At 37.2% G+C, this 24,545-nt stretch overlaps 1 protein-coding gene across 4 annotated transcripts in view; it reads left to right on the forward strand.

Annotated features, from left to right (window-relative positions):
* LOC136310183 (complement factor H-like) overlaps positions 1–24,545 on the forward strand; it is a 126,208-nt gene that overhangs the window by 13,108 nt on the left and 88,555 nt on the right. For 3 of the 4 annotated variants that reach the window (XM_066238407.1, XM_066238418.1, XM_066238424.1), the window contains 6 exons: positions 1,680–1,850; positions 5,236–5,409; positions 6,816–7,010; positions 7,372–7,548; positions 9,290–9,472; positions 11,555–11,731. In XM_066238407.1, the coding sequence (XP_066094504.1) occupies positions 1,680–1,850; positions 5,236–5,409; positions 6,816–7,010; positions 7,372–7,548; positions 9,290–9,472; positions 11,555–11,731 (1,077 nt within the window). Of the gene's footprint in view, positions 1–1,679; positions 1,851–5,235; positions 5,410–6,815; positions 7,011–7,371; positions 7,549–9,289; positions 9,473–11,554; positions 11,732–15,498; positions 15,676–16,459; positions 16,643–16,749; positions 16,930–18,379; positions 18,557–20,992; positions 21,170–21,888; positions 22,090–22,791; positions 22,969–23,631; positions 23,809–24,545 lie in introns of all 4 variants that reach the window. The other variant, XM_066238434.1, reaches the window with a different exon arrangement.

The following is a 24,545-nucleotide window of genomic DNA, read 5'->3' on the forward strand; positions in this document are numbered from 1 at the left end:
GCTGACCTGTGCATCATGACCAATATGATGATTTTTGGCTTTTATAATAAAACATTTTGGTCAGTTTGTTTAAAGTGCCATACTTTTGTTCTACCAACACTTGTTTGGCAGAAACTTCTGCCCTGATTATTTTTTAATATTATCTGAAACCTCCAAATTATTTACATCTTCTTAGTCCAGTCTATCTTACTAAGATGCACTCTATCTTATGAGATGCACTCTTCTTAACAACTTTTTCTAACAAAACTACCTCTTCAAGTTAGTAATGATAAATATTTATATTCATTGTAGTAAATACTGTATACTCTAGAAGTTTATGGATAAGGTTTACTTCTTACAACTAAATTTCTGTGGTTGGTACAACCTTTTTGGACTGACCAACACCTGAGGTACGTCTTAAAGGGAGAATGAGAATTTTGTTGATAAAGTTGGAGAGTGGGGGCTTAGCAGTCAGAAGAAGTTGTACAAATGCATTGAGGCTTCCTTGAGCACAAAACTTCCTTGTCCCCATTGTCCTCAGGGGCTCTGTTGTAAGAAGAAAATAAGGAATGTAATGATACATTGGAGATGGACCAGTATAAGGTTCTGAGGTGTTAAAGAATTCTACCCCTTGCTAAAGTTTTTGGCTTTTATTCAGGCTGAATTGGGAATCAGTGAAGGCTTTTAAGTGGAGCAATGTAAGGACAAGAAACAAGGTCAATATGTTACAAACAGTAAAAGAGCTTGGAAAGGCGAGAGAGAATAGGACTTGGGAAACTAGTCCTTGTGGCTGTAATCCCAGGGGCAGATATTTCAAAGGAAAGGAAATCCAAGACAATGACTAGTATATTCTTTCTTTCTTTTTTTTTTTCCTTAAGTGGCAAACCCCCTACTAGGCAATGCTCTGCTCATCTGAGGCCATTGCTCTGTTGCTTGGCAACTGAGCTATTTTAGCACCTGAGGTGGAGGCCATGGAGCCATCCTTAGCACCCGGGGCCAACTTGCTCCAACCAAGCCATGGCTGCCGGAGGAGAAAAGAGAGAGAGAGAGAGAGAGAAGGGAGAAGGGGAGGGATAGAGAAGTAGATGGTCACTTCTCCTGGGTGCCTTGACTGGGAATCAAACCCAGAACATCCACATGCTGTGCCAATGCTCTACCACTGAGCCAACCAGCCAGGACCATGGCCAGTGTTTTTTTGATAGAAAACTTAGATGGATGGAGAAACCATCATGCAGGTCTGTTACTTTTTGGGTCTGTGACAAAGTCAATAGCTCTGTCAATAATTACTCATATCAATAACTAGAAAATATGTAATTTTGCAGGTTATTTAGTGAAAATGCTTATCACTATAAGTTCATTGTGATATTCAATTTTACATACAGCTGATGCTGTATATGTAAAATTGAATATCACAATGAATATATATATTACTACCACTATTTACTTTGACATGACTAAATTATCCTCACACCAGATAAAATTAGCAATGTCATTGTAATCAGCATTTTAACTTCTTTCAGAAATGAATGTTCAGAGCAACAGAACAGATACAGTTGTCAAGCATTCAAGTCAAAACACAACTTCTCTTGGGTTGTCTGCCTTACTCCATAGGAACAGAATGTATGTCTTTGTGGAACCATGACTTGGATACTGTCCTTTGATATTTAACAAACATTTTTAATGTAATCCCTTATATTTAGAAATTTCCTGCAAAATACCAAACATTCCACATGGAGAGCCTACAACATTTAAGAACTCTTATAAGGAAAAGGAGAGACTTCAATTCAGATGTTTCCCAGGTTATGGGTATGTTGATAGAGCAGAGGCCGTTTGCACACAATTTGGATGGAATCCGCCTCCAGCATGTAAAGGTAATGTTATATTTCTCATCCTGATCTTTTGCTGTATAGTTTTTCCACTGTTTTAATGAACTTCACTCTCTGTACCTCAGCTAATTATATCAGAAATACTCCTTATTTTCCTGGGGGGAAATAGGACAAGGACAGGCAGACAAGAAGGGGGAGAGATGAGAAGCATCAATTCTTCACTGTGGCTCTTTAGTTGTTCATTGATTGCTTTCTCATACATGCTTGACCAGGGGGCTCCAGCCAAGCCAGTGACCCCTTGCTCAAATCAGAGGCCTCAGGCTTCAAGCCAGTGACCATGAGATCATGTCTATGATCCCACACTCAAACTGGTGACCCCACACTCAAGTTGGTGAACCCACACTCAAACTGGCAACTTGGGGTTTTGAACCTGGGACCTCTATGTCCCAGGCCAACTCTCTATCTACTGTGCCACTACCTGGTCAGGCAACCTTTTTAATCATGGAAGAGTCTTGGATCACACAGAGAATCATGAAGAGGACAAATACTCATATAGAATCATAGCAATACGTTCACACAATATCTATAGGGTCTCCAGGGAGGATGTGTCCAAGTGGGATAAGAATGGATGTGATGATCCAGAGAAAACTCATTGAAGAAATGAAGAACTTGAAGGGCACATGGTAGGATTAAGCTTGGCCCGTGTGAAGACCAGACCGAAGGCTCTTGTGTTGGTAGCACAGAGAGTAGGTAGGAAGATGGTAGGAGACAGGATCTGAGAGGGTGGCACCTACCGTTTCATAGAGTAGAGGAAGAGGAGCAGCTATACATAAAATAAATTAAGTAAAAGAGTATTGTTCATGCCAAGATCAGGAGAGGGAGGAAAACATGAGAAAGTACTGAAGGCACTGGAGAACTTCAAGAAGTCAGTGTTCCACTGAGTCAAATGCTACAGGAGCGTTTTATCTACTCATTCAACACATGATTCAGGCTCCTGCCATCTACTCCAGCCACCGCAACACGTGGATTATGAAGAGACTGGAGACTTGGAAACTGGAGGATGTGGGTGACTTTTGTCAGAACGGCACCAGCACAGGAGAAATCAGAGGAGCCAGAGAGATGTAGGCTGAAAAATAAACAGGAGTTTGGAAAGTTGAGAGGACAATTGTACGAGGGCATTTTGAGAATCTTGAGTGTGAAGCAGAGGGGAAAGATTGTACCTTAGCTAAACTTGGACAAAGGGTTGAGAGAAGAAGTTTAAAATAGGAGAAGCTTGCATTTCCCTGACAGAGAGAGTGGTTGACAAAATAAGAAAGACAGAGGGGATAAGCAATGGTTTGTGATCCACAGGAAAATGAAAGTTTGAAGAGCTGGCTTGAATATACAAATAACCTCTTATCAGGCAAAGACAAAGGAAAAGGCTCAAGTTCAGGAAAGATGTAGGAACTCACAGCTGGTAATCTCGATTGTTTTCTGTGCATGCAAGACTTAGTATCTATCGACTAAGGAGCAATTGTATTAGGTGACTTGAGTAAAATAAGGAGTCTTACTGTGGGAAATAGAATAGAAGTAAATTAAGGGCATATTATTGGATTCAGGCAATGCCAAATGTCCAACACAGGTTTTGAGTCCAAAATACAACCAGACACCAGTATAAATGGTCCTGTAACATTTCTACCATAGTTAAAAGACATGGTGTTCATTATCTTGATCATGGTAATCAATTTCATGATGTATATTGATATCAAATTATCATACTCTACAGTTTACATATATGCAATTATATTTGTCAATTATTCCTCAATACAGTTGGAAAAATAAATTAGTTAATTGAATTTTATTTTTTTATTTTATTTATTCATTTTAGAAAGGAGAGAGAGAGGGAGAGAGAGAGAAGAGAGAGAGAAGAGGGGAGGAGCAGGAAGCATCAACTCCCACATGTGCCTTGACCAGGCAAGCCCAGGGTTTCCAACCAGTGACCTCAGCATTTCCAGGTCAATGCTTTATCCACTGTGCCACCACAGGTCAGGCAGTAAGTTGAATTTAAAAAAAAAAGGTGGGAGTAGTACTTGACCAGAAGGTGGCACAGGGGATAGATCATCAGCCTGGGACACAGAGGACCCAGGTTTGAAACCCTAAGGTCACCGGCTTGAAAAGGGGCTCATTGGCCTTGAGTGCAGTCTCACCAGCTTGAGTGTGGGGTTGCTGGCTTGAGCATGGGAACATAGACATGACCTCATGGTCGCTGGCTTGAAGCCCAAGGTCACTGACATGAGCCCAAGCTTGCTGGCTTGATCAATGGGGTCACTGGCTCAGCTGGTGTCCCCCCCCATCAAGACACATATGAGAAAGCAATCAATGAACAGCAAAAGAGTCGCAACAAAAAATTGATGCTTCTCATCTCTCCCTTCTGTCTGTCCCTATCTGTCTCTCTCTCTGTCTCTGTCTCCCAGTAAGAAATAATTAATTAATTAATTTTTAAAACAAGGGAATGATTGTTTGTTAGAAAAGGAGCACTGCAAGTTGGCCCATTGTTGGGACAAAGCAAAGTTAAATGAGAGGAGGAGCTTTATACATTAGGAGAGACTACTTCAAGGGATATTGACTGCAGGTCAAGTCCAGCTCATCACCTTTTTGTAAACCAAGTTCTGTTGGAACATAGCCTTGCCCATTCTTTTCCATGTTGCTTGCAGCTACTTTTGCCCTAAACAGGCTGAGCTGAGGGATTGCTGCAGAGACATTGTGTCTGGTTATTTCCATAAAAGATTTTCCAAATCTGGACTATGTTATTATTCTATATATAAGTATGTGTGTGTGTGTGTGTGTGTGTGTGTGTGTATTCCAAAATTTTGGTAGCCTAATAAACAGAACTTCATCTTCTATTCATGCTGACTTCAAATATAGGTCAGCAGAGTCTGTGCTCATTTCATTAATTGTGAGACTCCGAAGACAGAGACACGCTTTTTCACGCCCTTTTCTAGTCCCTGCCGCTGTGGGAAGACAGGATGAAAACTCACACAATGGATTCGGCAACTCCCTTCTTAAAGGGGAACATATTACTGCCACATCCGTTTTATTCTCCTGTGCAAGTCAGAGAAGAGACTCAGGATAACTGTGAACAGTTCTCAGTAGGCAGTCAGGAAAGAAGAAAGCATAGTTGAAGTGACAGATTAGGAGTGCATACCACAAACGGGATGTCGTGACAGGCGGGAAGACTACGAAGAAAGCACTGCAGAGGGCAGGGGCACCAATTCCTCAGGTTTGTGATAACAGAAGGAAGTGACTGGTGTGGGGAAAGGCCCAGAACTGTGCACATTTTAATGCCATTTTGCTCTATGATAAGGATGAAAAGGACAATTGCTTTATTCTCACGTACCTATTTTTACAGGCAGTGGTTTCTGCGTTATTTACACATTCTTTTCCTTTTCAGAAGTAACATGTGATCCTCCAAGGTTTGCAAATGGGGGCTACACTCCTGATGTAGCCAAATACAGACTTGGACAAGTGATCACATACCACTGTAAGAATGGCTTCTATCCCTCAACCAGAGGAAATACAGCCAAATGCACTGAGATAGGCTGGGAGCCCCCTCCAAGATGCAGCTGTAAGTTGCCTTCATATCTTGACCTGCTTCCTAATTATGAAGTTACTTCTCTTAAACATAAAAAAATTGGGGCCTAGAAGTCCAAATATTTGCCTTACTTTGAATGTAGAGCAGAAGGTTTGGAAACTTTCTTTGCTCTCCAAAGTAGCCAATGCTAATTAAGATCAAAACCAAGTTTTGCTCATGAAAAGCTTTTAATTTTTTGCTAGTCAATGTTAAATGTGTGTATGAATATGTATGTCTCTTACTAATAAAATTCTAAAGTGCATATGAAAACCTTGGATAATAATACCACCATTTCACATCAAGTATATGAGTTCTTTTATTACAGTGTAAAAAATCTCCCCCAATTCGTATTGACGTAAGCAGCAACCCTCTATTGTCTCAGAGTTTCCAGGGCTCAGAGATGAGGGAGTGGCTCAGCTGCCCGGTGCTGAGTCCCCCTGTGGGTCTGCACTGGGGATGTGGACCCAGGCTGGGGTCATGGAGGGCGGGGATGGGCTGGAGGATGTTTCCAAGAGGACATTCTCCAATAGCTTTTCCCAGGAGCCTCAGTGCCCAACCACCCAGGGGTCTCCACACATTGCTTGAATGGCAGCTAACTGTCCCCAGAACCAGTGATCTGAGAGACAAGGAGGATGCCTCTATTCCATTCCTGATCTGGACATACACTGTCACCTTGGCCTTCTGCCTGTACTCTTTAGGAGAGCGTCTCTAAGTCTACCACTCACTCAACGGGGGCAGTTGGTCTCCTTTGTATGAGAGGGTAGTGCTGGAGACATTGATGATTTTCTAAAACCATCACATGTCACCAAATGCCACTCAGTTCAACAGAGCATTTTCTTTCTGGGGATGTTTCTTTGACCCTTTTCAAGTGTTTTCTGTCTCTACAATCATATTCTTTTCCTTTATATATCAGTTCATTTTGAAGTGGCCTATACTTAAGTGGATATTCTTTGCTTGAAAAGTGAAATGATATAAATAATAGGTCAATGGCCTCAATGTTAATTCTAGGCATAAGTCTAACATAAATTTTGAAAGTATGTTACCCATAAAGAGAATGCTATTATCACCATAAAACAGACTTCAATGTGCATATTAATTACAAGTAAAAAGACTGCTTATTTATTTCGTTAAACTTGACAGATAGTATTATATTACTTTCAGGTATACAACATAATAATTTGCTATTTTTTATCTATTGCAAAATGATCACAAAACAAGTCTTATTGACATCTGAAGTTGATAACTTTTCTTGTTCTACAAACACTAATGTAATGCGTGTAATTATGTTAGCAAGAGAATATAACTTACCAATGAAATGATTTATTGCTCATTTGATTAATATTAAGGTAAAACATTATTTATACTACTTTTTTTTCTTGTTTATTTGTTTTTATTGCTAGTTAAGCCCTGTGAATTTCCAGAAATAGAACACGGAGAGCTAGACAGAGCAGATAGATACAGACCATATTTTCCGGTAATGGCAGGACAATGGTATTACTATACCTGTCATAGGAACTATGTGACTGACTCACAAGATTACTGGGGTGTTCTTAGATGCACAACAAAAGGATGGTCGCCGAAAGTACCATGCCGCAGTAAGTCAACCTCTGTATCCTTGTGTAGATAGAGATATTTCAGAGGAGAGAGAAAAATGAATGTATAGTTAAGTCTGTGCGACAAAATAAGGTCAAATGATGAATTCTATGTGCATAAAAACTTATATTGTTTTTTTCGTATACATGTTTTGATTATGAAAATGACATAAATAACACTTAATTTTTTTTCTTTTTATATATAAAAAACAATTGCTGGAGACTTTAGTTTTCCTTAAGCTCTGCTTTAGTTTTGAATACTATGCATTTTAATTTAAATATTTTATAGGTTATTCATATTTTATTATTTTGACCGAACTTATGTTTGTTTGTTTGTTTTTCATTATCATTTAATAATTCTTAGGAAAGTGTGTTTTCAATTACTTGCGAAATGGACATTCTCCACGTGGTGAGAGAAGTTATTTGCAGGGTCAGTCTATAAGGGTTGACTGCCATCCTGGCTACAGTCTTCCCAATCAGCAGAGCACAATGACCTGTACGGAGAATGGCTGGAACCCTCCTCCCGAGTGCTTCCGTGTCGGTAAGAACATGGTCTGAGATTGGGTCTGTGATTTTTCTAAGACTCACGTATTATAACTGTGAGAAAATATTTACATCACCTTCTTGTTTTGCCAATGAACCAATTTGGTTTTATTTTTTTCAAGTGTGTATGAATGGAAACACCAGTTGTTTCATATGTCCATAGCAAAAAAGAGAAAAGTAATAGTAGATATTAATAAAATAATAAGTTAAAAAATAAACACCAAGGACCACAAAGAAAAAACCTGTACTAACTAACAGAGTGTCATGAGCAAAGTGAGGATTAGGAATTTCTATCGTCTTCCCTATAAAGAACGTCGATTTTGACAATCACCCTGGGTGAGAACATCTCTGCAGGAGCCCGGAAATCTAGCAGAGCCATTTCACACACCATCTGAGCAAAATGATCAAAGATTGGATGCACTGAAGAGGCTGAGGGCAACAGTTTCAGCTCCTTGACTTAACCCCTCCTTGAAAGTGCACCTCTCAGGGGCTTAGAGTTGGAGACTTACTGTTTTTATACTTCGTTTGGGAAGGCTAAGGTTGTTATGGTCAACTTGTCCCACTCAAAGCTTGTTTTTAAACTAACTGCACTGTTTGGGGAGCTTTAATATTAGGACCAGTTTATTCGGAATATGGATGAATAAGGCTTCTTCTGGTCTCCCTACTAAATGATTCATCTTTAAAGACTTCTTTCCAATTTGACTGTTTAATATGGATGTTGCTCAGTGTTGTGTGTGTTGCAGCTCTTTGACTTTATTGGTTCCTGGTAGTTCTTTCTCTGCTAGTTATTCTCTGCCCATTCTCATGGGTTTGCCCCTCACTATTGTGTGGTATATTCAACTGAAGAATCATGGGATTGCTATACAGATTTTTAAAGCTCTCGCATTGTGTAAATTCCCCTCACCACCCCAATGCACCACTTTAAGAATAGAGCTCCCATCATTTAACCTTCTCTCTCGGGAACTGCAGTTAGACACTGGCTGTGTCCATATGCCTCACGATTTTTTTTCATATATTTGGGTCAGTTTCCTCATCGTCTATGGCCAGAGCTACTTTATTATTCTTGCTTTGTATTTATTAATTTATTTAATTTCTTCAATGAACCATCTTTTAATGCTGTTCATTTATTCTAGTATTTGCTTTCTCTTTGATTTCTGCATATATTTTTGTTTTGTCAGATTTGATTTCCTTTTTTCACTGTTAACGGTGTAATTGAAAAATGGGAATTGAATGCGTTAAAGGTTTATGGCTTGCTGTTGTGATTTGAGTACCAGTTCAAGGTACTTGAGTACCTTGTGAAGTGACCACCAGTTCAAGCTGGTTAGCACATCCGTCCCCCGACATAGTTAGCTTTCTTTTTCCCATGGTGAGAACACAGGCTCTGACCTCTGAACTATTTGCAACAGGACTTAGAAATGAAGCCATTGCTGGGGAAACTTTGGCAGGGTAACAAGTTCCTGATCTATTATACTAACAGATTCCTAATAATTCCTTACAAAGAATTATGAGTATTTTAAATTTTGCATAGTGTCAAAAAATTTTCTTTTAATATCTTGATTTAATATCTTTGGAAACTCACAGCTTATTTACTCTGACACAAGCCCTTGGATGATAGGGATTATTTTCCAGTTTTTCTTTAAAAATGATACCTTATTTTCTCTGTTGTCATATTGCTTAGGTCCTTATGGAAATGTTGTTGACCGTATGCTTATCTTTTCCTTTTATTCTCTTCCTTTCAGAAACATGTTTAAAATCAGATGTAAGAATAAAGAATGGATTTCTTGCTGAATCTGATGATATATATCCCTTACATAAAGAAACACAATACAGGTGCAAACAAGGTTACATCACAGAAGATGGTCAGATGTCAGGCTCTATTACGTGTCAGCGAGGTGGATGGTCAGCTCAGCCCAAGTGCATTAGTAAGTCGTTCATAATGCTTGTGTTCATTGTGTCAAAGGCAGTTGTACAAAAGTTTACTCTAACTGAATTTCTTTTCCTGAGTTGGCATTAGCTGAGGTGGTTCCACTTGGAAAGATAAATATGTTTGAGAAATAATACGTATGTAATTTTTTTTGCCTTTTACAGTTAATTACAAAGACGGTAGATATAAGTTCAGTGTTCAGTTCAATGTTTTTCCACCTGTAAGACATCCTGGTTGGGGAACCTTTATGTCCTCTGGTGTCAAGTCATTTATTGTTAGCTGAGACCTTGGCGTGCTGTTCCTGTGTTTAGGTGATCAGACTTTTATGTCAATGTGTTTATTCCTAGACATAAAAGTTTTATGTTTTTAAGTGAAAATATGGGTTTATAACAGATCATTTTGAAATAATTTCACCTGTATAATTTATATGGTTGCTACTGTAGGGTGAATCTTCTTTTGAAAAATCATTTCCTTTTCAAAACCTACAAACATCTAGTTAGTGGAGACTAAGAAAGGCTTCTAGATGGAATGAGATTTGGCTGAATTGAAAAAATGTCTCTTCCTACAACCTCGATATTAAGAGAATTTTCCAAGAATAATTGCTCGATTTATCTATTAACTCACAGCCATGCAGCCATATTTTTCATTCCCTTTAAGTGACATGGATATTTATTTATTTATTTTATTTTTTATTTTTTTTTCATTTTTCTGAAGCTGGAAACAGGGAGAGACAGCCAGACAGACTCCCGCATGCGCCCGACCGGGATCCACCCGGCACGCCCACCAGGGGCGACGCTCTGCCCACCAGGGGGCGATGCTCTGCCCATCCTGGGCGTCGCCATGTTGCGACCAGAGCCACTCTAGCACCTGGGGCAGAGGCCACAGAGCCATCCCCAGCGCCCGGGCCATCTTTGCTCCAACGGAGCCTTGGCTGCGGGAGGGGAAGAGAGAGACAGAGAGGGAAAGCGCGGCGGAGGGGTGGAGAAGCAAATGGGCGCTTCTCCTGTGTGCCCTGGCCGAAATCGAACCCAGGTCCTCTGCACGCTAGGCCGACGCTCTACCGCTGAGCCAACCGGCCAGGGCCGACATGGATATTTAAACTGTTCGTTTCAATTATTTTTTTTTTCATTTCTATATGTGCCATGAGAACTAGCCAAAATAAAAATAAAATGATGGTTTCCTCCAAAAAAAAAAACTTATTTTATATTAAATTGTGATCAATCATCCATTTCTCTTATTAGGAATTATAATCATATTACTCTTATTAGGGACGAGAAAATGTCTCTATTACTTTTATTATTATAGTTTTGCTTTTTATTTTTTAAGCTTTAAGCTAGCTAGTTACATACTACATTATAAAATTTGAGGTAAATTATTTAAACTTTCAATAACATCACTCCAGTATAATGTTAGAGAAAATTGAGACCATTTTTTAACATTCCACTTTTTTATACTAATTGCAAATGTATAACTGTCTTCTACTTTCAATCTTAATAAGTATGAAATACTATACGGCCATTAAGTAAATATTTGAAAAAGCTTTAACAGCATGTGAGCATTAAAATTAGTATGTTCTAAAGTAGAATTTCATAGAATCTCTAAACATTTATTCTCATTGTCAAAAATTAATCTTTTTATGGAACAAATTCACTTTGTTCCAGCATATATTTGACAACTGCTACTAAGTTTGGCACCTGTATTTACAAAATGCTGTCCTGTATGCTAAACAACAACAACAACAACAAAAGTACATTATATCTATTGTGGCCTATTTTATTGCTAACGTAGAATAAATATCTAAGTAAAATAAAATTGAGAAATGTGTTCTTAAAATAAGTTTTTCCAATAATATAAGTGATAGCAAAACTGTGTAGAAATATATGTTTTCACTATGAGTAATGATTTTAGGACAATGATTTATTTATCCCCAGTATTGTTGATAATTTTTATATGATACATAACATATTAACATATTCTAAGTGATAAAACTTTTCTTTCTTGGGATGGAGCTGACTTAATTAATTAGATTGTTTGTTAACATCATATTAGAAATGAAATCTTCAATTCTATTTTGCATTAGAATCTTGTGGTGTGCCTGTGTTTGAGAATGCCAGGGCCAAAGCTGGCCGCACGTGGTATAAGGTCAATGACAGGTTGGAGTATGAGTGCCAGGATGGATATAAAAATGAAGCCGGACACACCACAGGTGTCATAGAGTGTGGTGACAATGGTTGGTCTGGTGCACCCACCTGTCGTGGTAAGTACTGCTTTTCAGGATTATCAAAACCAAAGAAATGTGTTTCACATGTTTCCCTTGTTGTGTCTTTGGATAGTATGGAATTATTTTTTAATGAACACTGATTAAAGCAGAGGTTTCTCCTTTTATTTACTTATTTACTTATTTATTTACTTATTTATTTATTTTGTGACAGAGAGAGAGACAGAGAGAAGGACAGAGAAGTACACACAGGCAGTAAGGAAGAGAGATGAGAAGCATCAGTTGTTCATTGCAGCTCCTTAGTCTCATTAGTTGTTTATTGATTCCTTTCTCATATGTACCTTGACCCGAAGGGTGGGAGGTACAACAGAGTGAGTGACCCCTTGCTCAAGCCAGTGACCTTTGTCTCAAGCCAGCGACCATGGGGTCATGTCTATGATCCAATGCTTAAGCCAGCACCCCGCACTCAAGCCAGATGAGCCCTCACTCAAGCTGGCAACCTCAGGGTTTCGAACCTGGGTCCTCCCCATCCCAGTCTGATGCTGTATCCAGTGTGCCACTGCCTGGTCAGACGAGGTGTCTCCTTTTAATTACTTCATGTAAATCGGGAGAAGAGGGTGTTTTGAAGTCCAAAGTCATAATCGATTTAACCCAGCACACTAGTGTAGCCTACTGTCCATATACATCACAGATTTGTGAATAAAGCATAATTGTTGTTATTCGAAACACAGCTTCTGTATCATGTAACACCAGGCACTCATTGCCGAAATTATGTTTTTGTGCTGTTTTCTCAGCTATTTTGCTTCTGAGTTTTGTTTTGTTGTGTTGTGTTTCTTTACCTCCCAACTTGAATGTTAATGTCTGCAGATCCTTAGTGGAATTCTTTAGTTTTTGATCTTGAATAGTTCCATGGACTGTTACATGAGTCTTCTTCCTGTTTGCCACTCAGCTGCCTGTTTTCCAGGTGAGAAATAGGACTTCAGTCTGTGGGCATCCGGGTGACACAGAGTATTCCAACTCAAGAGAACAGTCCATGCCAAGCTTTGAAAACAAAACAATACTTGGGATCTATCAGGGATTCTTCTCCAGATGTGGGAGAATTTTAGGTCAGGATTGGGGCAGAGGGATGACTGAGGACATGCAGGGCAAAAGACAGATTTGGGTACAGTTTGATGTTAGAATACACGGGTAATGTTACTGATTGTTGGGTATCAGACAGAGTTGTAAATCAAGGGACTCACATGTTTAATTTCAACTGTTGTCATAAGTAAGCAGGTAAATGGAGAAGGGTATTTGTAAGGTGGTGTGAGCAGTAGGAAAAGCACTTTGAGAGGAACATCTCAACTTCTGACTTGGGCACATGGTGGTTGAATGGCCCATGGATGATCACGATTGGATTGTAAACTACAGGGTTAAGTATTTACATCTGCTGAGGAGACCTACTTGTGAAATGATCATTCTAAGTAAAAGGGGAGGATTTTAAATTTCTTTTCTGGGTTGTATAAAGCCAGAAGTTTTACAACTGTGACGGGTCTTCACTGATAAAGAATGTAAAATCAGGAATATGTGGTTCTTGTGGCATTTCCAATGCCACCGGGCATCACCTGAAACCAGGATAGAAAAGGGGCAGCAATAGAAGCCAATATAGCCAATACGGCTTTCCATCAAAATTTTTATAGTAACTTACGACCTGGGGAACACATAGGTAGGCATTCATGAGCATGGTGTCATTCTCCCAAGTATCAACTACACAAATGACAGCTTAGTATTGTTTTCCAATAACTTTCCTCCACCATGCAGCAGGAAGTTGCACATGAATTAGCTGAAATCTGAGTCTGTTTCATGGGTCCTGGAAGGTCTCTTTGCTATCAAATGAGCACAAAATATGTAAAGAAAGATACACACAAATAAAAGGATCACTATCTTGGATATCAAAATAGAATTTTAGGAGAAGAATCTCAGTACTTCTCCTTCTAGTATGACCTTCTCAACTAAGCTTCAGAGCTCAACAAAAAAACAAAAACAAAAGCAAATTTATTGAGTTTTTTTAGTGACATTACTTTTATAAATGGTGAAGCCATGTCTACTTTCATTATTTTGTGTTTATATTTAACTTTTAAATTGTAGGAATTTTCTTTCTTTGGTATCATTCCAATTTCTAAATTCCACGTGTTGATTTTACATATTAATTAATGGATGGAGGAATCAAATAAGAAACATGCATTTTTTGATAATATTCAACAATGTCAAGACTTTAAAACTTTTAAATATTTTTTAAAAATTTTATCTTGCACATTACTAATTTGAATTATAATAATTAACAATTTATTAATAATCATTATATATTATGGGTACAATAAGAATAGATTGTTTAACATTGTATAAATATTTAGGAATCCTGAAATATACCTAGCTATGTGACCTTGAACATGTTACTTTATCTTTATTTATGCTTTAGTTTATGTTTCAGTTTTTTTATTTCCTTATAAAATATTAATTAATTGACTTTTAATGTTCCTATAAGTGAAATATATTAGAAATGCCTCTTTGAGTGGTTCAGTTCCCCAACTCTATTAAAAAATATAAATTTTTGGCCCTGGCCGGTTGGCTCAGCGGTACAGCGTCGGCCTGGCATGCAGGGGACCCAGGTTCGATTCCTGGCCAGGGCACATAGGAGAAGCGCCCATTTGCTTCTACACTCCCCCTCCTTCCTCTCTGTCTCTCTCTTCTCCTCCCGCAGCCAAGGCTCCATTGGAGCAAGGATGACCCGGGCACTGGGGATGGCTCCTTGGCCGCTGCCCCAGGCGCTAGAGTGGCTCTGGTCGCGGCAGAGCGTCGCCCCTGGTGGGCGTGCCGGGTGGATCCTGGTCGGGCGCATGCGGGAGTCTGTCTGACTGTCTCTCCCCGTTTCCGGCTTCATAAAAATACAAAAAATGGCCCTGGCCGGTTGGCTCAGCGGTAGAGCGTCGGCCTAGCGTGCAGAGGACCTGGGTTCGATTCCCGGCCAGGGCACACAGGAGGAGCGCCCATTTGCTTCTCCACCCCTCCGCCGCGCTTTCCTCTCTGTCTCTTTCTTCCACTCCCGCAGCCAAGGCTCCATTGGAGCAAAGATGGCCCAGGCGCTGGGGATGGCTCTGTGGCCGCTGCCTCAGGCGCTAGAGTAGCTCTGGTAGCAACATGGCGGCCCCCCCGGAGGGGCAGAGCATCGCCCCCTGGTGGGCAGAGCGTCGCCCCATGGTGGGCGTGCCGGGTGGATCCCGGTCGGGCGCATGCGGGAGTCTGTCTGACTGTCTCTCCCTGTTTCCAGCTTCAGAAAAATGAAAAGAAAAAAAAATACAAAAAATATATATATATTTTTAAATATTTTATTTAATTTTTTTTTAATATTTAAAATATTTTAAATATTTTTATATAAATAAAAAAATATATATAAATTTTTATTTCAACATATAATTTAAAATTGTAGTTAAGTTTTGTTATTTTTTAATGTAGAGAATAGATTTGTTTTGATAGTACAGACAATGTACTGTTAAATTTTATAAATGTCGGTGATAAAATCAGATCTACTATAAGCAAGTTGATTTTACAAATAAATTTTCAGAATACATATATTGCTGTTTAGAGAGCAGCATATGAATTTGAAGAATGTATAAAAACCTAATATGCAATGTTTTTCCAAAAAGAGCACCTATTTGATGTCTCTGTATATGTGCGACACCCAGCAACTCATGGTGGCATGACACATAAAGTCTACTTAGGCAATGACTCTTTATGTAGTCTTATTAAGTTATTTGACATTTTCATAGAAAAAGAATGCATCACTCCTGACATAGAAGAAAATTTAGTTGTTCAAAACCCTTTGGATAAATACAGAGTTGGAGACGTGTTGAAATTCACCTGCAGAAACAGAGATAAGATTGTTGGACCAGATTCGATTCAGTGCTACAACTTTGGATGGTCGCCTAACCTTCCAACATGTAAAGGTGAATGTTTATCTGACAATTGCTCAAACAAAATATAGAATTTGTGTATCAATTATTTTTTCTATTACTTTTCTGTTGGCTTCCAATGTGTCTGTAATCCAGGACATTAAGCCAGAGATATACTTGAGAAGAACATGTGTTGGATAGTAGATACTTTAGAATTCTTTATTTAGAAAGTAATTTTTGTTTTTTGTTGAAATATATACTGGAAGTATCTATCGATAGACATACTGTGTCTTACACTGGAATTACATGTTTACTCATATTTTCAGTACCATTCCACCATTAATATAGGACATTTCTATTAGCATGGACCTCACCTCAAGTTTCACTGAGTGTGTCTAAACAATATTCAAGCATTTTAGAATCACTTCAATCACATGTATAACAATTATAATTGGTTGATTAAATCTTTGCCACAGTTACAATTTGTTGATTAATGATGGTATTTTTCAAAAAGTTTTGATGAAATGATTCTATGAAATATGAATATTGTTGTAAGTTATGCAATCATAATTGTTAATGAATTTGCATATAGTTTTAGGCTATCTGTAATATTGAGCATGTTTCTTAGGCTTAAAAATACTTCCAATATGCTAGTTTGGTCAAAGTAACAGAACTGGGAGACATGAATCTAATGTAAACACCATTCTTTTTTGTTTGCCAAAGAACACTATAAGAATTTAGATAATAAACAAAAAATAGAAGAAAAATATCACCTCACTGGATTTTCAGTTGCAAAATAGACAAGTTAACCACTAAGTATACAATATTTCTTCCACAGCTGCAGTAAAACCGTGTGGTCCACAACCTCAGCTCCCCAACGGGAATGTCATCGATACACCTAAAGAAGGATACGAACATGGTGAAGTTGTGGAGTATGTTTGCAACCCGAGGTTTCTCATGAAGGGGTCTAAGAAAATTCAATGTGTTGATGGAGAATGGACAGCCTTGCCCAGGTGTATTGGTAATGTATATAAAATATAAATGTATAGATTAACACTTTGTGTTTATATTCAGATAAACACGTAAATTAATTTTAAAGATTAACATATGTTTGTGAAATTTTCACAGAGGAAAACAGTACATGTGGGGATATACCTGAAATTGATCACGGTTATGCAATATCCCATGACCCACCCTTTCACCATGGAGAGTCAGTAGAGTGCAATTGCATAGAAGAATTTACAGTGATTGGCCACAGATCAATTACATGTATTAAGGGAAGGTGGATTGGACTACCTCAGTGCATTGGTGAGAATACAACTGACCTTTAATAAAATGTAAAATTTAATGTAAAACTTGCAACCATATTTTTGAAATTTAGTGATATTCTTGAACATGTCAGATAGTTAGTTACAATGAATCCAAACACTTGTTTATGGTTCAATAGTGTCTACCGAGGAAAAATAAACACCAGCAATAGCGTTTTTTGAATCTTCCTCTGAGATAAATATTGTTTATCTTTACAAATATAAAGCTAAATATTACTTACAGATATAGGATTTAAATTTTATCTTACAATATTTTTTTTTCCTCCTTAGTGTCTAACTTTTTACTCTTCTCAAGATGTTTATTTCTTCCTAATGAACAAAGAAATTCTTTCAGAAACCCATCATCATAGGGGCCATAGGACAACAGCTGCCACACCTTCTTTACTACAGAACCTCCCTCAGTCACTGTCCCTTCAAGAAGACTCTTCATTTTGTCTCCCTCAGCACTCTGGAACAGTCCTAAAAAATAAAACTAATTCTCAAGTCCAAGTGTTTCACATCAGTCCACTTTATTTTTTTTAAGGTGGCATTATAAAAACATTACTTTTCTTTGGCCATTTACTTGACTTTTCTTTGTTCTATTCATCCTCACTTGACACTCATCATTAACAAATTGTGAACAGATACTACCTAAGACCTTCACTGATAAGTTATAATATTCAAATACAATTGACATCTTCATTAAGTTTCTGAAATGTGTAGCTGTATAAAAGACTTTTATTATCTACATGTAACATATAATAAAGCAGGCAAAAATGTGTTATAGCAGCATAATGTTTATATTATAGGATGATCTGGTGTATAAAATAGCTTCTCAAAGTTTCTAAGAGTGTATGTACAAAATGGGTTATGGCTTGAGCACCTAATTTCATGTTCTGATTTTTGGAGATCATGCAAAAGATATACTTAACTATTCACATTCTTTACACTATACCTTCAATCAATCCTTCTTGTTAATTTACATTAACATTATAAAAAATATAATTAAATGAACAACTTTACATGTACAATTTCCACAGATAATATTTCTTTCTTTTAACATTTTAATATTTTGTATTAAAAATAATGTAGAGTGTTTGAGCTCAAGAAAAAAATGTATGTGGACATTAGCACAGATTTCAAATGAGACCAAATTTAGCCATGTGATGACAGTTCATTATGTAGAGAAATCAAAAAGTGAACCTCTATGTTCTTGCAATCTCCAAAGTGTCTTTGGAATGTTTATTCTCTTTAAAATATCATTAGTGGTTATAAGAGTATGTTTGTACATGATAGCCCAGCTCTTGCAACATTTTGGGAATAACTTTGTTGATGGAATTTATGGACCTAAATTCTAATTGCAGTATAGTCTGAACTCTAGAGCTCCATTTTGTATTAGTTGCTTGAAGTCTCATAATTAGTGTTTTAAGTGAAATATTTTCATTTTATAGCAACAGGAGAACTTAAGAGGTGTAAATTATCACGAGCAACTACACAAGAGATTAACCTGCCATATAGGTCTGACTATGACCACAATGTGAAGATAAACTACTCCTGTAGAGGCAAGTCAGAACAGAAACGTTCCATCTGCATGAATGGAAAGTGGGATCCCGAAGTAACCTGCGCAGGTAAGCTCTTGTTTAGAACATTTTCAAAATGTATTCCTCTTCCACCTACCGTGTAAAAGGAGTCTCTTTGTATCTTAATAAATATTTTAATACTCTTTATTATTACAAATAATTTTTCAGTTGGATTGTAATTTAGAGAATAACTTAAACACTCTGTAAATATTCATTGTATCATGAGTGATTGGTCAGCTATAGAAGAAACCTTAGCTTTACATTAATCTTGAAGTCGGATATATTATCACAACTATGTTATTCCTATTCAAGATTGTTTTAATTTTTTGGTCTTAGCATTAACAGAAATTTTAGGAAAAGCTCATCAATTTTTATAAGATACCCACTTGTGAAAAAGAAGGATGGGTTGTACAGTGAAATATACATTAGGGAGAGTTAAATTCTTATCCATATTAAATGCATAGCCATAAACTTGATATATCTCATCAATTATTTAATTTGGCTTCTAATTTCCCAGCAATAATTTAAGTGTAGAATATTTAGAGTTTTAAAAAATATACTCACATTTTATATTTTTGATATTACAAATGCAAATATTCATAATTATATATATTTTTCCAATGTTTTATGCTCTAAGTGTGAGGAAATGCACTGGCATTTTGGATATTGATTATACTCTGAAAGTACATGCTTACATTATTTACTGTAGGTATTCTGTTGATCGAGTACAGCATCCCTATTTTATATATATATATATATATATATATATATATATATTTATGCTAGTCTCGTTTTATTTTTATATTTTATTTGTCTTTTTTAATGCACTTGCTCAAATCTTCAATAAACTGTTCAAAGGAGATGAGAACAAAACAATATTTATTCTATTTTTGACCACTAGGGGACTATATTTAATTTCTTACAACGATTACAGTGTTAATTTAGGATTTTTATAGATGCCATTTATCAGTATAAGTGAATTTTATTCCACTCCCCATTACTTGAGTAAATAATTTTATCTTCAACAACTGTTGAATGTTTTTAAATGCTTTTTATTATTTATTTATTTGCATTCTTGAGAGAGAGAAACACAGATGGGCAAACAGACAGGAAGGGAGAGAGATGAGAAGCATCATCTCATAGTTGTGGCAGCTTAATTGTTCATTGATTGCTTCTCATATGTGCCTTGACCAGAGGACTCTATCAAAGCCAGTGATTCCTTGCTCAACCCAGTGACTTTGGACTTCAAGTCAGTGACCTTGGGCTTCAAGCCACTGACCTTGGGCTTCAAGCCAGCAACCTTGGGCTTCAAGCCTGTGATCTTTGGGCTCAAGCCAGAGACCCCACACTCAACCTGGTGAGAACATGTTCAAGCTGGCAACCTTGGTGTTTTGAACCTGGGTCCTCAGCATCTCAGGCCAATGCTCTATACCCTGCAATTAATGCTTTTATTGATACGATAATGACTTTCTTAATTCTCTGAATACAGTGAGCTGCATATATAAATCTCTCACTCCTAGTGTTAAATCTAGTTGGTGGTGATATGTTAGTCTTTCTTAACTTTCTTATACTTGATTTGCTGATGTAGTTTCCAGAATTTTTTGCATCTATTTTTATGGAGGATATTAAATTACAGCTATCTTTCTTTGTAATATCTCTGCAAGTTGTTGTTATCAGGGATATTGTGACCTCATAAAACCATTTAAAAAGTATCCTTTGCTTCTCTGTCATCTGGAAAGGTCTGTGTAATATTATTACACATAATGGTATTGTATTTTTATTTCCTATAGAATTCACCTGGGAAGTAAACCTATACATAGCGTTGTTTTTGTTTTGCTATGTTTTTTTAAGATTTTCTTGATGATTAATTCTATTTCTTTAATAGCTGGTAGGATATTTTACTTTCCTATATTGTCTTTTCTCAATTTAGGCACACTGTGAAATAATACCAGCAGGGCGATTTGGACATTCAAAAGCACATAAATCATGCGTCAATATATCTAATTCACATCTCGGCCAGGAGTCTTTGTCAAATTAATCTATCATTAAAAAAATGTATTTCTTCTATTGCTCTCCAGCTTTCACTGGTACAATGTCTTGTGAGGGTTTTAATTGACTCTCAAAATATTTGATCACGGATATTTGTTAAAAAATAATATATTCTGATAACAGTATTTAATGTCTGGTTTTAGTGAATAATTCAGTTAGGACAATCTAATTGTTAGAAATCATGAAAATAGCTTTTACATTAATTAGCCAAGGTGGATCATAGACAGAATAATAGAAAGAATCTATAAAGAAGGTATTGAGAATGTAAAACAAATTTGATATACTAAAATAAATAAGATGAAAAGTATAGCATATTTAAACCTAGAACACATTAATATTTGTTCTTTACTGGTACATTTTAACTTACTGAATTATTCTTTTGATATATTTAACTGATTATTTTTCATCAAGAAACATTTTTTATGATATTTTCAGAAGTACCAAAGTGTCCACCTCCACCTCAGATTCCCAAATCTCAAAATATGGCAACTACGCTGAATTACCTGGAAGGAGAAAGAATATCTATTGTCTGCCAAGAAAATGCTCTAATTCAGGGAGCAGAAGACATTGTGTGCCGCAATGGAACATGGCAGTTGATACCACGCTGTATTGGTCAGTAGTGCATTATTAACATTATGTCTTTGAAATGAGGGTGCAACTCCCCTGTGCTTTGTGTAAAGCAACGATTTTCAATGATTTTCAACTGGTGTGCCACAAGAATTTTAAAAGCATGAATCCTTGACCTCTCATCCCTTAGATTGTTAAATAAATAAATAAATGACAACAGCCAACATAACAATCATTTGGTGCAAATGAGTCAAAATTATACCAGTTTTTTTGTTTGATAGGTGGAAAATATATATTTCAGTGTGCCGCACATTCGAGTAATTAGCTTATGTGCTCCATGAGATGTAAAACTCCTGGTGTAATGGACCCAGAAGAAGCCCTTTCTCCATATCCTCTCCACTTCAGCTGAAACATTAAATTACAATCCAGGCTCAGAAATCAAACTGCATTTTCTCACTTCTGTCCTAAAATGAACACAGACAGGCACTTTGGCTCACTGTGCAAATACCAGATGCAATTTCTATTTATGCGTATTGTATGCATCCTCAAGATGAAGAGGATGGGAGAGCCTAGGGAACAAGAGGAGAGTAGCATCGATTTTATGGAGACACTGATTTTTGCAATTTTCAAAATATTTTTAGTGATTCAGTAATTTAATGTGTTCAAATAGCCCTTACTTTAAGATCCCAAATAGTGTTTGCTTTTCTTCTTTGATTTAAATGTTATATTTGTGCTTGACCGCTTGACCTCTATTCTTCATATAGAAAAAACTCCATGTTCTCAGCCACCTCATATCGAGCACGGGATCATTAACTCATCTAGATCTTCAGAAGAAACATTTGAATCCCAGCTATATGCACATGGCACCAAATTAAATTATGTTTGTGAAGATGGTTTCAGGCTATCTGAAGCTGATGGAATCACATGTCACCTAGGGGAGTGGAGTTCTCCTCCTCAGTGTGTAGGTAAGCACACCACTCAAACTACAATTCTGGTTTTGATACAGTTCATTAAAATAGGCGTCCAAGTTATGGCCATTCTTATTTGGACTTATCAATATAGAAAACCATTAATATATTTATATATTATTTTTATGTTAACATATTCTACCCAACAATTTTGGCAATACCAAATTAGTCTTATTTTTGGTAATTCCATTGGCTCATTGTGTAATGCATTTTACTTTTGACCCTTTTTAATTTCTACTAAAACTGGATGTAGTGAAATTAAACTTAACTCTTCATATAGGTATACATATTCTTATGTCTTCATATAGGTTGTAGTGAAGACTTTTTCACCAGGTTTTTAAAAAAGTTATGTTCTTCCTACATTGTCCCTTCTGATCTTTTACCATTTATGATACGTACTTAAGATGATTAATTCTCAATGTGTGGTTTTCTTTTATTACTTACGATTATTTAGAGTAGCATTGATAGTCCCATTCTTAAATATGTTAATGTCTTTTGTTTTGTGTTCTTGCTTATATTCACAGCTGGACACACATGACAATAGTCATTTTAGAAAGTATTGGGCACCTTTTCTGTGATGTGATGTTAGTGCCTGCATGATCATTTTGTTTCAAATGAAAGTTCCAGATAGTACCACCAGCACATGAAATAAATTTTAGAGCTAGTGAAATATACGGTCCTTCTTTCATTCTTTTTTAGGACTTCCTTGTGATTCACCACCACCTTCAATAGACAATGGTCAAGTACCTAAGGGTCCCAAGAGTTATCCACATGGAGCAGAAGTCACGTACAGATGTGCTGAAGGATTTGGGATTCATGGACCTGCATCTGTAAAATGTTTAGGAGGAAAATGGTCCCATCCACCAGAATGCATAAGTATAGTGTCTTTAATTATATCCTAAGGCTCTTCAATATCTTTAAGTCAGAACATTTATGGTACAAATATAAAACTACAGCAATTCTAGAATATGACAGGATATAACTGGAGAGTCCTGGATTCTGGCAGAGCATTAAAAGCCCTGAGAATATGCCATGATTGACAACAGAAGCAAAATTATTTCATTTTCATGTAAACTGTGTTCATGTTCCACGTGCTCTTCCTGTTTTGTAGGCGATCCCTGCTCATCAATCTCTTCATTCTTCAGTTCCCTGTTAGTTTATCAGTGATCTCCTTATAGATGTATAATTTTCTAAGATGTGTGATGTCATTATGGGAAATAGACTTTGATGAGGCAAAAATATAGAAATAGGGACATCATGTATGGTGTCTGTATGGACAAACAAGAATGTAAGAAGCGTGGTCTCAAGCATTACCCATATCCTGGTATCTATGGGCTTTCAGTAATCATCATTCCCATGTTGTGCTTTTGATAATTGTAGAATCATTCAATGCAATCAACTCAAGACTGTTCTTATATTTTCAAGTTATAAGAAAAATATTTCACTAATATGCATTGGTTTGATATATACCTATCATTGTAGAATACAATTAATTGTATAGATTTACTGAACAAGGATATGATTTTTATTCCCTTTCAGAAGCATCTTGTTCCAAGCCACCCAGCTTCAATAACGCCATGCTCCAACAAGCAAAGAAGAAATCGTATGCTTCAGGGGACCGAGTAACTTACACATGTCCACAATATTATCAGATGGATGGGTCTAATTATGTCCAGTGTACGGACGGCAGATGGATAGGAACACTAACTTGCAGAGGTATTTTAATGAAATTTTATTTTATTGTATTGTATTTTTTTTTTGTTTAAAGAGTGTGAGATAGGAAGAGACGGAGCAAGAAGGAGAGAGAAGAGAAGCATCACCTATATAGTTGCATCACTTTCATTGTTCATTGATTGCTTCCTCATATGTATCTAGACTGGGAGCTGGGGCACGGAGGGCTCAAGCCAAGCCAGTCACCTCTTGCTCAAGTCAGTAACCTTGGGCTCAAATCAGTGATCTTGGCCTTCAATCCAGTATCTTTTGGCTCAATCCAACGACCTTGGGATCATGTTTATGATCTCATACTCAAACTGGCGAGCCAGCACTTACGCCGACAAGGCCTTACTCTGCCAGCAACAACAGGGGTTTCAAACTGGGGCCTTTAGCGTCCCTGGTGGATGCTCCATCCACTGTGCTACCACCAGTCAGGCTAAAATTTATTTTTTAAAGTGTCTTAAATAATATGATATAGAATTGCATCTAGCATCATTAAGAAATGGCTAGAGGTTATGTTTTAGGCCAGATCAAGGGAGATTCCTTCCTTAGCACAGAGGTATGGAGGGGTACTCAGTGGTTGACCCTACAGCCCCGTAGTTCTCAAAGTGGGGTCCCGAAACAGCAGCATCAGCATCTTCTGGAAAATTGTTAGAGAAGCAAATGTAAATTCATAGGCTCACTCTGACTCAGCATCAAAAACTCCAGGGTTGTGACCCTGAAACTACGGTTACCATTCC

The sequence above is a fragment of the Saccopteryx bilineata genome, chromosome 1 (genome assembly GCF_036850765.1).
Source record: "Saccopteryx bilineata isolate mSacBil1 chromosome 1, mSacBil1_pri_phased_curated, whole genome shotgun sequence".
NCBI classification, from domain to species: Eukaryota; Metazoa; Chordata; class Mammalia; order Chiroptera; family Emballonuridae; genus Saccopteryx; species Saccopteryx bilineata.